Source organism: Lepidochelys kempii, chromosome 1 (assembly GCF_965140285.1).
Source record: "Lepidochelys kempii isolate rLepKem1 chromosome 1, rLepKem1.hap1, whole genome shotgun sequence".
Lineage (NCBI taxonomy): Eukaryota > Metazoa > Chordata > Testudines > Cheloniidae > Lepidochelys > Lepidochelys kempii.
Genome location: NC_136380.1, coordinates 115,992,366 through 116,003,930, shown reverse-complemented (window position 1 = coordinate 116,003,930; position 11,565 = coordinate 115,992,366). Strand labels below are relative to the sequence as shown.

Here is an 11,565-nt window from a genome sequence, read left to right as displayed (position 1 = left end):
AGTCCAGTACCGGAGTCAACGGGAGAACAATTGGTGGTTGATTTAGCGGGTCTTCACTAGACCCACTAAATCAACCCCCAGTGGATCGATCGCCACAGCATCGATCTCACCAGTAGTAGAAACAAGCCCTCAGTGAGGTTTCATTATGTGCTAGTAGCAGGCAGTACAGAAAGCTATGAGCTGGGTGCTGAAGTAAAACGAAACTCAACCGGAGAAGTTTGTTTCATGTTGATAACAGCTATCATATGAATCTGAAACTGTACAGACAACACAGGATGGAAAGAAGATTCAACTCCTGTAGTAGTGTTGAATAGTATCATTGTTACAATGCTGCGTTGTATATTCTATGCTGAAATTTTGATTGGGAAGCTTACCAAAGATGTGATATATTAGAGAGGCTTGCTCTTGAAGACAGAAGTGCTTTGAACTGACTCCAGAACCAGCAATGATTGAATAAACTGCTAGAACAAGAAAAGTGGCAGAGATACTGCAAGACAGCTGATGTGAAAGCACACACACAGAGCGAATAGTGTCTCAAAGGCAAGAATAAACCAGAAAAATGGGACTTCCAAATCAGAGCTGGTGTCATTTCTTATCTCAGTTGTCAGCAGGGCTGCTGACACCAACCATCTCTAATGAATCTCTCCCGGAGGCAGTAAACAAAGACCCAACATGTTCTTTATGATAGAAGTCTTACTAGCTAAAAACAGAGACGTTCCAACCGTCCCTGAATATAGACGGTCAGCAGGAGACACTCCACGCTGAAATCAGTGCTGCTGCTATTGGTATTAGACAGGGTTAAAAACAGGTAAAAGGCACAAACAATGAGGGAAAGAACAGGAGTACTTGTGGCACCTTAGAGACTAACAAATTTATTTGAGCATAAGCTTTCATGATGAAGTGAGCTATAGCTCACGAAAGCTTATGCTCAAATAAATGTTAGTCTCTAAGGTGCCACAAGTCCTCCTTTTCTTTTTGCGAATACAGACTAACACGGCTGCTACTCTGAAATGAGAGAAAGGTTAGTCATGGACAAGCACACAATGTGGGTCAGCATCTTTCTGCAGCTTCTCTCTGACATTTTGCTTCAAAGATCTTAAAAGGGTGGCCAGCGAGGCTGACAGTCAAATCATAAAGCGTTTTCAACCTCACCAGATTACTCCAAAACTACTTCTGGGAAAGTCACTCTTTAAGCAGAGTCATTAAAGAGTGTAGTCAGCCATGTTTTCACTGTCCTCTGTGGAACCTGGATTTATCTTTGGATCACTTTCATTTGGAAATTCTGGCAAGTTTCCAAACGTAGGTTATACACAGTTTAGTGATGCTGCATTAATGTACTGATTTCTACAAAATTTGAATTTAATTGGAGGTAAATTCTCAAAGTGGACGACAATAGCAGAAATAGAAAAGTTGTAGAATATGATGCTACAACTGAAGAGGTTTTGAAACAAATGCCTTGCAAATTTTTCTAGAATTAGAAGTTTAATTATGGTCTTTGTGCCAGAGGCAGTAGTCCCAGAAACCTGCTAATTTAGTTTTTGCTGAGTTGTTTTGAGACAAATTAATTTATACTGCTTAATTTTTCCAACAGGCTTCCTGTCAAAGAAAGGTGTTTCTCTAAATTTTAGAATTGTACTCAAAATGTGCACAGCTGTAGTTAATACACTGAAAGCAGTAAGTGATATAGAAGTTGAAATTCAAGCAGCAATATATTGTCCCCTACCCCGCCCCCCAAGATTACACTTAAATTAAAACCTTAAGCATCTTTTTTGCCCATTATCCTTCCAGTTCAGGTTAGATGATGTTATTCTACACTATCCATTTTTGTATACCCTTTAACATTTGCCTTGCATGTGTGCAATAGCTGGATTTTAATTTGTTTTAGATGAATTACAGGTTGTGTTTAGATAACATTAAATATGTTAACAAAAACTAATATTTGGTCTTATTCACATGTAAACTTAGTTAAGGTGTTCTACCATGAATTTGCCCATAGCCAGGTATTATAAATCCCCAGGGCGCCACTTCTTGAAACGGAGTGTGAAACATCTGGATTTGACATTCTGCCTGGACAGTAACCTTACTTAAAAAAAAAGAAATATTATATTTCCTTTTATTAGTGAGACATCTTTATGAAAACAAAATTAGTGTACTGCAGCTGATATTTTTGTATAATACCTGTTTTCCAATAGGATATATAAAGCATTTCTTACAAACTCCATGCTATTGCCCACATCAAAAAATGACTATATTCAAATCTTTATAGAAGCTAACACTGTTTGTTATTTCCTCACGTCAGTACTCCTCAAGTAACATGGGTTTGGTTTATTTTTTTCAACAATGTTTTGTCTACATTACCAACCTCTGAACTTTTTATTAATTTATCTGTGTTTTAGACCATATTGATTTAGGATACCCCATTCAAAAAAGTAGTTATGTCTAGGTTGCAATGCTGCTACCCTTACATCTGCACTGGTGCTGGCAGCGGCACTGCCTTTCCAGCTGGGCGGCTGGAGAGCAGCGGCTGCTGGCTGGGAGCCCAGCTCTGAAGGCAGAGCCGCCGCCAGCAGCAGCGCAGAGTAAGGATAGCCTGGTCTGGCATTGCCACTCGTACTTCTGCCCTGCTGCTGGCGGAACACTGCCTTCAGACCTGGGCGCCCGGCCAACGCTCTCCAGTCACCCAGCTCTGAAGGCAGCGCAGAAATAAGAGTGGCAATACCACAATCCCCCCTAAAGTAACCTTGCGACCCCCCCGCAACTGCCTTTTGGGTCAGGACCCCCAGTTTGAGAAACACTGGTCTCCTCCATGAAATCTGTATAGTACAGAGTGAAAGCACAAAAAAGACCAAATTTCATTGGGGGAGACCAGATTTCACGGTTGGTGACATTTTTCATGGCCGTGAATTTGGTAGGGCCCTAGACATTGTGCAGATACACTTTGTGCTGAAAAGTCTCGACTGACTCAATCTGAAAATTTAGAGGAGTCATACCAACTATTTCAACCATGTATCATTCAAGAATCTATTATACTTATTACAGCTAGATTTCTTCTTTGGCTTAAAGAATTAAAGTTTTAAAAACATTTATACATAATCCTCTTATGTAGAGTTAAGTTGCCTCCTTCAACTCAGGCTCCTCTCAAAATTTGGTTAAACAGTATCTTGAAGAGTTCACAGGATCAGTAAATGTTATTTTTGAAATTATGACAGAAAAAGCATTACCTGAAGAAGAGCTCTGTAGAAGCTCGAACACTTGTCTCTCCCATTGGTCCAATGAAAGATGTTGCCTCACCCACCTTGTTTCTTTAACAGAACACTTCAGAATTTATAGAGCATTTACTAAATCATACCAAATTCACTCGTACCTGAGGGTGTCATTACTGACTTCTTCACGACCTCTCCTCCTCTTTCCTTCTAGGTCCTAGATCTCACACAGGGATCCGAAAGCACTGACCCTTACTATTGCAAGGTGTCCCACTGAAGTCTCTGCTTGCTGTCATAAAGTTATATTACAGCAGACATTTATAATGTAACCCATTCTCTGACATCACTGGTTACATGTTTATCCTCCATGGACATTCAAGAATAAGACCAATTTATTCAACTGTATTTACAGTATATTTGCATATTAATAAATAAGTCCATATTAAAAATTATGGAAGTCTCTTTCCCCAACAAAAAAGTGACTAGGGTCTCACTAAACTGTATCAGACAGCTTCATTACAACTGGGTTTTTCAAATACAGATGTGTGACTGTATGAGGCCATCAGTTTCCACTGAGTTTATTACTTTATACACAGCAAAACAGTAGAAACTAGCAACAGGCCAGTACTTAAATTTGTTTTATGACAACAATACAGCAGAACATGGGGGGAGGGGTGGGGGGAAGAGGGACAAAGTGCATCAAAAGCCAACAATTTGTAGAGCACAGAACAAGTTCATAATGTGATCCTGTGGAACAGATTTCAGCAGAAATGAGGACATGCTGCAGCTAACAATCGATATGCATTTTTTTCTTGAAAATAAGCTGCATCATGCCAGTCTCTTCTCTACATGGCTACAACACTGTATAATCTCTTCATAAAGCGTTCTAGAGACAGACAAAATCTGACTCCTGAATAAAAGGGTCTCTCCCCGCCACACCATGTTTATAAGCAACACATTCAGTGCAAATTTAAGTTTCCTTAAAAAACATTAGTCTGCCCCCGTAGCCATCCTTTCTGTGAAGAAAAGGCTTATTTTCTTTCAGAAGGTAGATTTTTTTTTATAACTATACACAGAAGAGCCTATTCTTGCATGTCTCTATTTCTGATAGTTAATATTTTCTTTGCTGTCTACATTCATAAAGATCAGCAGATAAGTGGCCATATTTCACATTTATTGAAATCTTCCCATTAGCCCCAGGATAATCTCTTCATCTTGATTTATTGTTAATGTAGCTGCACTTTGCTCTTTATCCAGCACGTTTTCCAAGGAGTAAGTCATGGAAACTAGTGGAACCTGGAACTTGTTTCAAGTCTGACTGTGATGGGTCATGTTAGGATTCATGAGTCTGTTTGCAGCGCAATGGGTGTGAACCATACCACCATTTGGGTATCTCACAAACGCAGGCTCACAGAAAGGACTTTGGCACACCTGGCAGAGCTTTTTGTCCGAAAGAATAACTGGGCTTCCTTTTAGTTTAACCTATAAATAGGAGAAAAAACATGAATCCAGTATCACTGCAAATAAAGAAGGGAAGTAGAACATACATAACAAATCAGGTTGTTTATAAGACAGCCGTGTCCATTAAAACTTTTTACATTACAGCTACATTAGCTGAACTGCACTGAGTGAATAGATCTGGGTCACTTGATTGGGTTTTATAAAGCCCAACTACATGGATTACTTAAATTAAGTTTGACTAATTTTGCATATTAACAGCAGTTTGTTGTAACTATTCCATGTTTCCTCCTAATTAATACTTTTTTTTTTTAAATGGCACTTGATTCAAATCCCGAAGCTTCCCAAGTAACTATGTGGAATGTATAGCAAGATTTGCAAGTGTATGTTACTCAGTTTCCCTGGAGATGTATTAGCCCATGGATTCTTCTCTCAGTCAAATTCTGTAGGTCAATTTGTTAACTTTCTCAATTAAATAGACATAAGAGCACGCTGGAAGCATTAAGTAATATAACTAAGCAGGGACAGAAGTTGGTTTCTCAAGTGAACATTGTGCTTACAGAAGTGATCCAGTAGGTTTGAGTTGGGATGAGTGCTGTGCAAATGTTACCACGCAACTCTGTCCAATACATCTCAATCCTGATTACAGTTCTGCAGTTCTGAGTTTCTCAAGGAGAGCATGCTAATCATGAAACTAAACACAAAATGTGGTAAGATGTGCACAATACATGCATTAGTCTGGGAACACCCAATTCTTTCACTTGCAACCTAAACAAAGTACACTAAGCTAGCCACTACTCTACCCTGGTCCAACATCATCCCCTTTTAAAGGGAAAATGAAATTGTTTTTGTCACAATGTTTTGAAATTTAACACTGGGTAGAGTTTGGCAGTTATCAGAACGGTCCTGAGAACTGGTACAGCCAGAGGAAAATATAATTTTGGATAACTGAAGAGAACTAAGGGAAGGATTTCTTCCCTCAGGAATCAACTACCTTAGTTTATAGAAAAATATAAAAAAAATGCACGTATTTGAATTATAACAAAGAAAGCAATACACCCACCTTGTCATGTTTATAGATTAAGTTTTCAGCTTTTGCTAACCCAAGTGTAATTTGAGTCATTCTTTTTGCATGAATGCTTTCCCTCATTGCTCCAGTCAGGAATGGGGAGAGGAGCTGTACTGACCAGCTGTCAGGCACAAGCTGTAAGACACGGGCTGCATCAAATTCAGCAGCATGATTATTCAAGAGATCTACAGCAGCCATGACCAGTTCACAGTCCGAAGAGCCTGGATTTAGATACACTGAGAGCAACATATGGAAAAGCCTTTGCCTGTATGGTAGGTCTTTACTCTCAGAGCTCCATATGCAGTAATCTTCAGCAGCAGCAAAGTCCTTTGATTCGTGGACTAGGATATGCAAAGCTTTGTCATGTTCTTCCAATTTCCCATATAGTATTGCCCTTTCCATATGAAGATCCGTCCCCTTGATTTTATCTGCCAAACGAGAATCAATGTAAGACCGTGCTCTGTTCAATAAAGGGCATTATTTGCCACCCCAGAAGGAATCAAAACTTAAGGGAAAAAAACTGCAAAATACTGCTATCTAAGTGACAAAAGGCAGTATCATTCCATGTACTTTATCTGAAAAAAAAAAGTATATTTTCTATAAATCTACCTTGTGGGCTCAGTGCACCTCAGCCCATATTGTGAACTGTGAAAAACACAAGAAGTTAGTACATTTCTCAGCCTCCCTTCAAATTCTGGAATCTTTCCAGTCCAAAAAGAAAACAGTATGTTGAGCAAATGTCCCTTTTATGAAAAAAGAAAAGGAGGACTTGTGGCACCTTAGAGACTAACAAATTTATCTGAGCATAAGTTTTTGTGAGCTACAGCTCACTTCATCAGATGCATTCAATGGAAAATACAGTGGGGAGATTTATATACACACAGAACATGAAACAATGGGTGTTACCATACACACTGTAACGAGAGTGATCAGGTAAGGTGAGCTATTCCCAGCACGGGTGGGGGCAGGGGGGAGGGACCTTTTGTAGTGATAATCAAGGTGGGCCATTTCCAGCAGTTGACAAGAATGTCGGGGGGGGGGGGGGGGAGGAAGAGAAATAAACAGGAGGAAATGGTAAAACTATGTGTAATGACCCATCCACTCCCAGTCTTTATTCAAGCCTAAGTTAATTGTATACAGTTTGCAAATTAATTCCAATTCAGCAGCCTCTCCTTGGAGTCTGTTTCTGAAGTTTTTTTATTGAAGAATTGCCACTTTTAGGTCTGTAATCGAGTGACCAAATTGATTGAAATGTTCTCCGACTGGTTTTTGAATGTTATAATTCTTGATGTCTGATTTGTGTCCATTTATTCTTTTATGTAGAGACTGTCCAGTTTGACCAATGTACATGGCAGAGGGGCATTGCTGGCACATGATGGCATATATCACATTGGTAGATGTGCAGGTGAACGAGCCTCTGATAGTGTGGCTGATGTGATTAGGCCCTATGATGGTGTCCCCTGAATAGATATGTGGACACAGTTGGCAACAGGCTTTGTTGCAAGGATAAGTTCCTGGGTTAGTGGTTCTGTTGTGTGGTATGTGATTGCTGGTGAGTATCAAGAATTATAACATTCAAAAACCAGTCGGAGAACACTTCAATCAATTCGGTCACTCTATTACAGACCTAAAAGTGACAATTCTTCAACAAAAAAACTTCAGAAACAGACTCCAAGGAGAGACTGCTGAATTGGAATTAATTTGCAAACTGGATACAATTAACTTAGGCTTGAATAAAGACTGGAAGGGGATGGGTCATTACACAAAGTAAAACTATTTCCCCATGTTTATTTTTCCCCCCACCTGCCGCCGCTGTTCCTCAGACGTTCTTGTTAACTGCTAGAAATGACCCACCTTGATTATCACTACGAAAGGTCCATCGTCCTCTCCCCCACCCCCAGGCTCTCCTGCTGGTAATAGCTCATTCCTGATCACTCTCCTTACAGTGTGTATGGTAACACCCATTGTTTCATGTTCTGTGTGTATATAAATCTCCCCACTGTATTTTCCACTGAATGCATCCGATGAAGTGAGCTGTAGCTCACGAAAGATTATGCTCACATAAATTGGTTAGTAAGGTGCCACAAGTCCTCCTTTTCTTTTTGCGGATACAGACTAACACAGCTGCTACTCTGAAACCTTTTATGAAAGAGACCATACAAATTCTAATCCCAGAACTATGTTGCAGCTGCCAAAACATTAAGTGTTAACACCTGGCAGAGAAGGGTGATAATTTAATCCATCTATAAATCTCCTGTTAAGGAAGGAAATCTTAATTTTCAGCAAATGTATTTACAGTAAGTAGGTGCAGTACAACTTCAGAAATTTAATGGGAACACAAGTAATTTCCTTCCAAAATATGCTGCTTTATTTTCAGTTGGGAAAACACTAGTGTGCATTTCGAACCACCACCCATGAGTAAGCCTACCTTTAGTTCACTACCAATTTATTCCATGTTCGTGTAAAATTCTGAAATAGCAATTCAGTGCTTCCAATTTTAGGTATTGCAAAAGTTAGCAGCTCTTTGCTCTGAAATGTAAGATTTTAAAGGGAATAGTTTATACATTACTACTTTTACCCTTGGTTAGGCTTTAACCTACACATTAACATCTTCAACGACTGGCACGGTCATATTTGTCTGCTAAATGCCAGGTAGTCATATGGTGCAACATAAAAAGAGCTTGCTCAGGTTGATAAGGAGTGACTAGGGTATGTAATTTCAGTTGCTATTAAAACAGTAACAGCCAGTTCAATGTATTGGTAAGAAGACTGAGCTCAAATATTCTATTTTTGTTTCAGGTTCATGAGCAGAGTCAGTTTGATGGCACTGGAAACTACAATGCTTTCTCCATGTAACAGGTATAGCACAGATAAAGGCAATTAAAAGTTTCCCTCCCTACAGTATGCCTCAAACCTTTTCCATCTCCATACCTACCCTGGTCTCAGTATAAGCTGTCAAAGGAGAATATTGTCTTTCATTTATAACAGGGTAAAAGTACTTATCTTACCTAAAATAAAATGAATTCTATAAAAGTCAGATTTCTGAAGAAGACTGCGTAGCTTAGTCTGTGTTTCAGTCAATTCCACACAATTGTCTGTGGTCACAGACTTTAGTTTCAGCACTGTCTCCAAATACAACACAGCTAAGTGGGTATGATATTTTTCCTTCTGCAGGCATAAAGGACAAGATTAATTCAATACATACAAAATGCATTACAAGACTGACAACACACCCACCCCAAATTAAACAGTGATTTGTCTTTACAGGATATTTAGTGTAAATACAATGACATGTACAGTAAATATTGTCCAATAAATTGAACCATTTTTTTAATCTTCTAGACTGTGCTCTCCAGAAGATTTTAGTAAGTTCTGAAGCCTTTTGTCCCTTCAGTCAATGATTCTTCTAGTCCTATATACTATCTGATGGTTGTTAGTTTCTGCTCTAATGGACCAGAGTCTATATCCCTTATATGTATCCTAATATTACAGCAGATATTCGTTATATAAAATGTCAAATCCTGATTTTACTCCTACTGAGGTCTTGGCCTCAATGGTATCTTGCAACAATGAGCTCCACAGGTGAGTGGTGTTGTATAAAAAAAATTCCCTTTATCCATTTTATTTTTGCTGCCTTCCAATTTCATTGGGAAACTCTTCGTCTAGTACTATGAAAGTATGAAAAAGAGCACCTGACCTTTTTGATAATAGTTTTAACATATCCTTCTGTCACATCCTTTTATATCTCCCTCCTCTGTAACTAAATAGTTTTAATCTAATTAGTTTAATTTAAGTCTGTTCTCTGGACCTTTTCTATTTCTATTATATACTTTTTGAGATAAGGCCACTAGAATCGGATAAAATACTTAATCTGAGGGTATGCCAAAGTTTATATAATGGCATAGTGTTTTCAGCATTACTCACTTATCCTACTTAGCAAAACTTAAGTCTGATATTTTTGAACCACCATTACTGAGGAAAGGTTTTCACTGAAGTGGTCCACAATGACACTTAGGACTGAGTGGCAGTAAGTAATTTAGAACCCAGAGTATATAAGTAGTTCAAATGGTTTCTTCTAATAGCATACCCGTGCATTATCTCTAACTGTGTCATATAATAGAGTCCGTAATCTGGTGAAAGTGGTTTACCTAGAAATATTCAGGACATCAGTTGAATGCCATTGCTTCATGGAAACAAGTATGCTCATTAGCATAGTCAGGGCTGCCTCGACTGCAGGATTTTAGTGAATGATGGGAAGAGGAAACTACCAACTTATCCCAAGAATGCAAAGTTTTGTTAACAGTTCATGTTGGGCAACTGGGCACCAAAAGTCCTGGTCCCCCGCCCCCACTATCATTGCTTTGCTTTATCTGGGTCAAATCAAATCGCTTTCTCTCTGTGTCTCAGTGTAACACCATTTACCTGCCTCAGGAGGTTTTGCTTCACTTTTAAGATCTGTTGTATAGTGCTGCTGTGTACTGATAAAAGGCTATTGTGTTCCAATCTGAGGGCTGCTGGATGTCAGTGCTGCGTAAACAATTCCTGTATATGCAATTTCTAAAGTGCTTTGTGATCTTACAAGGGTGCTAAATGACTTAATTCTATGAAGTTATGTTCCTCTAGCTCTTTACATAGGGATTGAAGAACAAGCTTGCCTCTGAAATATTGAAATTGTGAAGTTAAAAGAAATACCAAAGTGTAACGAGATTAGCAATTATTGCTCAACTGATGTTTTTTTATGACCTTGCCTACAGTAGAATTTCTTAGATCTTTAATTCCCTCTGGTTGCAAGTCTACTGACAGAAGCACCCACAAGCTCAGGCCAGCTCAGGTGTGTTTAGCATCATGATGTTTAACTCTTGTGGTAAAAGCACTTAAACCTGTCCACAATACAGCTTCCACTGGTGGACGTGTTCTAACTGGAATTAAGAGTTTAAAAAAAAATACCTTAGGAGACAACTTTCCCTCCAGTTTGGTCTGTATGTTGCTTATTAAAGTAATGAACTCTTTGCAGCAGGAAACATATCTGTTTATTCACCATTCTTCATGTCTACTGCACTGTGCACATGAATAGTGTCATATAAGTAATAAATAAGGCTATGATTTTGTCACAGAGGTCGCAGAAGTCATGGAATCTGTGAATTAAAAGACCCCTGTGACCTCAGCCCACATGCAGCTAGAAGCTGCAGGGTCTGGCTGTTGCCCGCGGCAGACGGACCCCTGGAACTCCCCGCCATCATGGGCGGTGGGGGAACCTCTGAGCTCCTTGCTGCTGCAGACAAGGGACCCCACAGCTCCTGGCCAGGCCCCTACAACTCTGAGCCATGGGGGGAGGGGAACCCTGGAGCTCCGAGGCCCCACAGGTGCTGGGAGGCACCGGAGTTCCCACGGGATCCCCATTTTGTCATGGATATTTTTAGTAGAAGTCAGGGACAGGTCACAGGCTTCCGTTAATTTTTCTTTATTGCCAGTGACCTGTCCTTGACTTCTACTAAAAATATCCATGACAAAGTCTTAGCCTTAGTAATAGATGGCACTTCCATAGCTCCTTCCATCTGAAGATTTCGAAGTACTTCCCATAAATGTTTTAAGCCTCACAGATGAGGCAGGAAAGCATACATTGTCCAGAGATGGAGAAAGTGTCAGAGAGGTTAAGTAACCTGCACAATATTACAGAAGCCCAATGTTGCAGAACTGGGAATGGAAGCCAGATCTCCTTATTCCCATGGTTACACTCTAGCCATAAGATCCTCCTCTTTCTCTGCCTTCTGGGTAAACTTGAAACACATCGTACAAATTTGCCAAGAAGGGCTTCATAGAAAGTGTAATTGAGGT

The 11,565-nt window shown here is 39.6% G+C and overlaps 1 protein-coding gene across 1 annotated transcript in view; it reads right to left on the bottom strand.

Moving 5' to 3' along the window:
* Positions 1-987: 987 nt before the first annotated feature.
* The window catches only part of TGFBRAP1 (transforming growth factor beta receptor associated protein 1), a 64,044-nt gene continuing 53,466 nt past the window's right edge, over positions 988-11,565 (bottom strand). The window contains 3 exon segments of the mRNA XM_078853788.1: positions 988-4,685; positions 5,725-6,158; positions 8,739-8,898. Of these exon segments, the coding sequence (XP_078709914.1) occupies positions 4,512-4,685; positions 5,725-6,158; positions 8,739-8,898 (768 nt within the window). The 3' untranslated portion in view covers positions 988-4,511.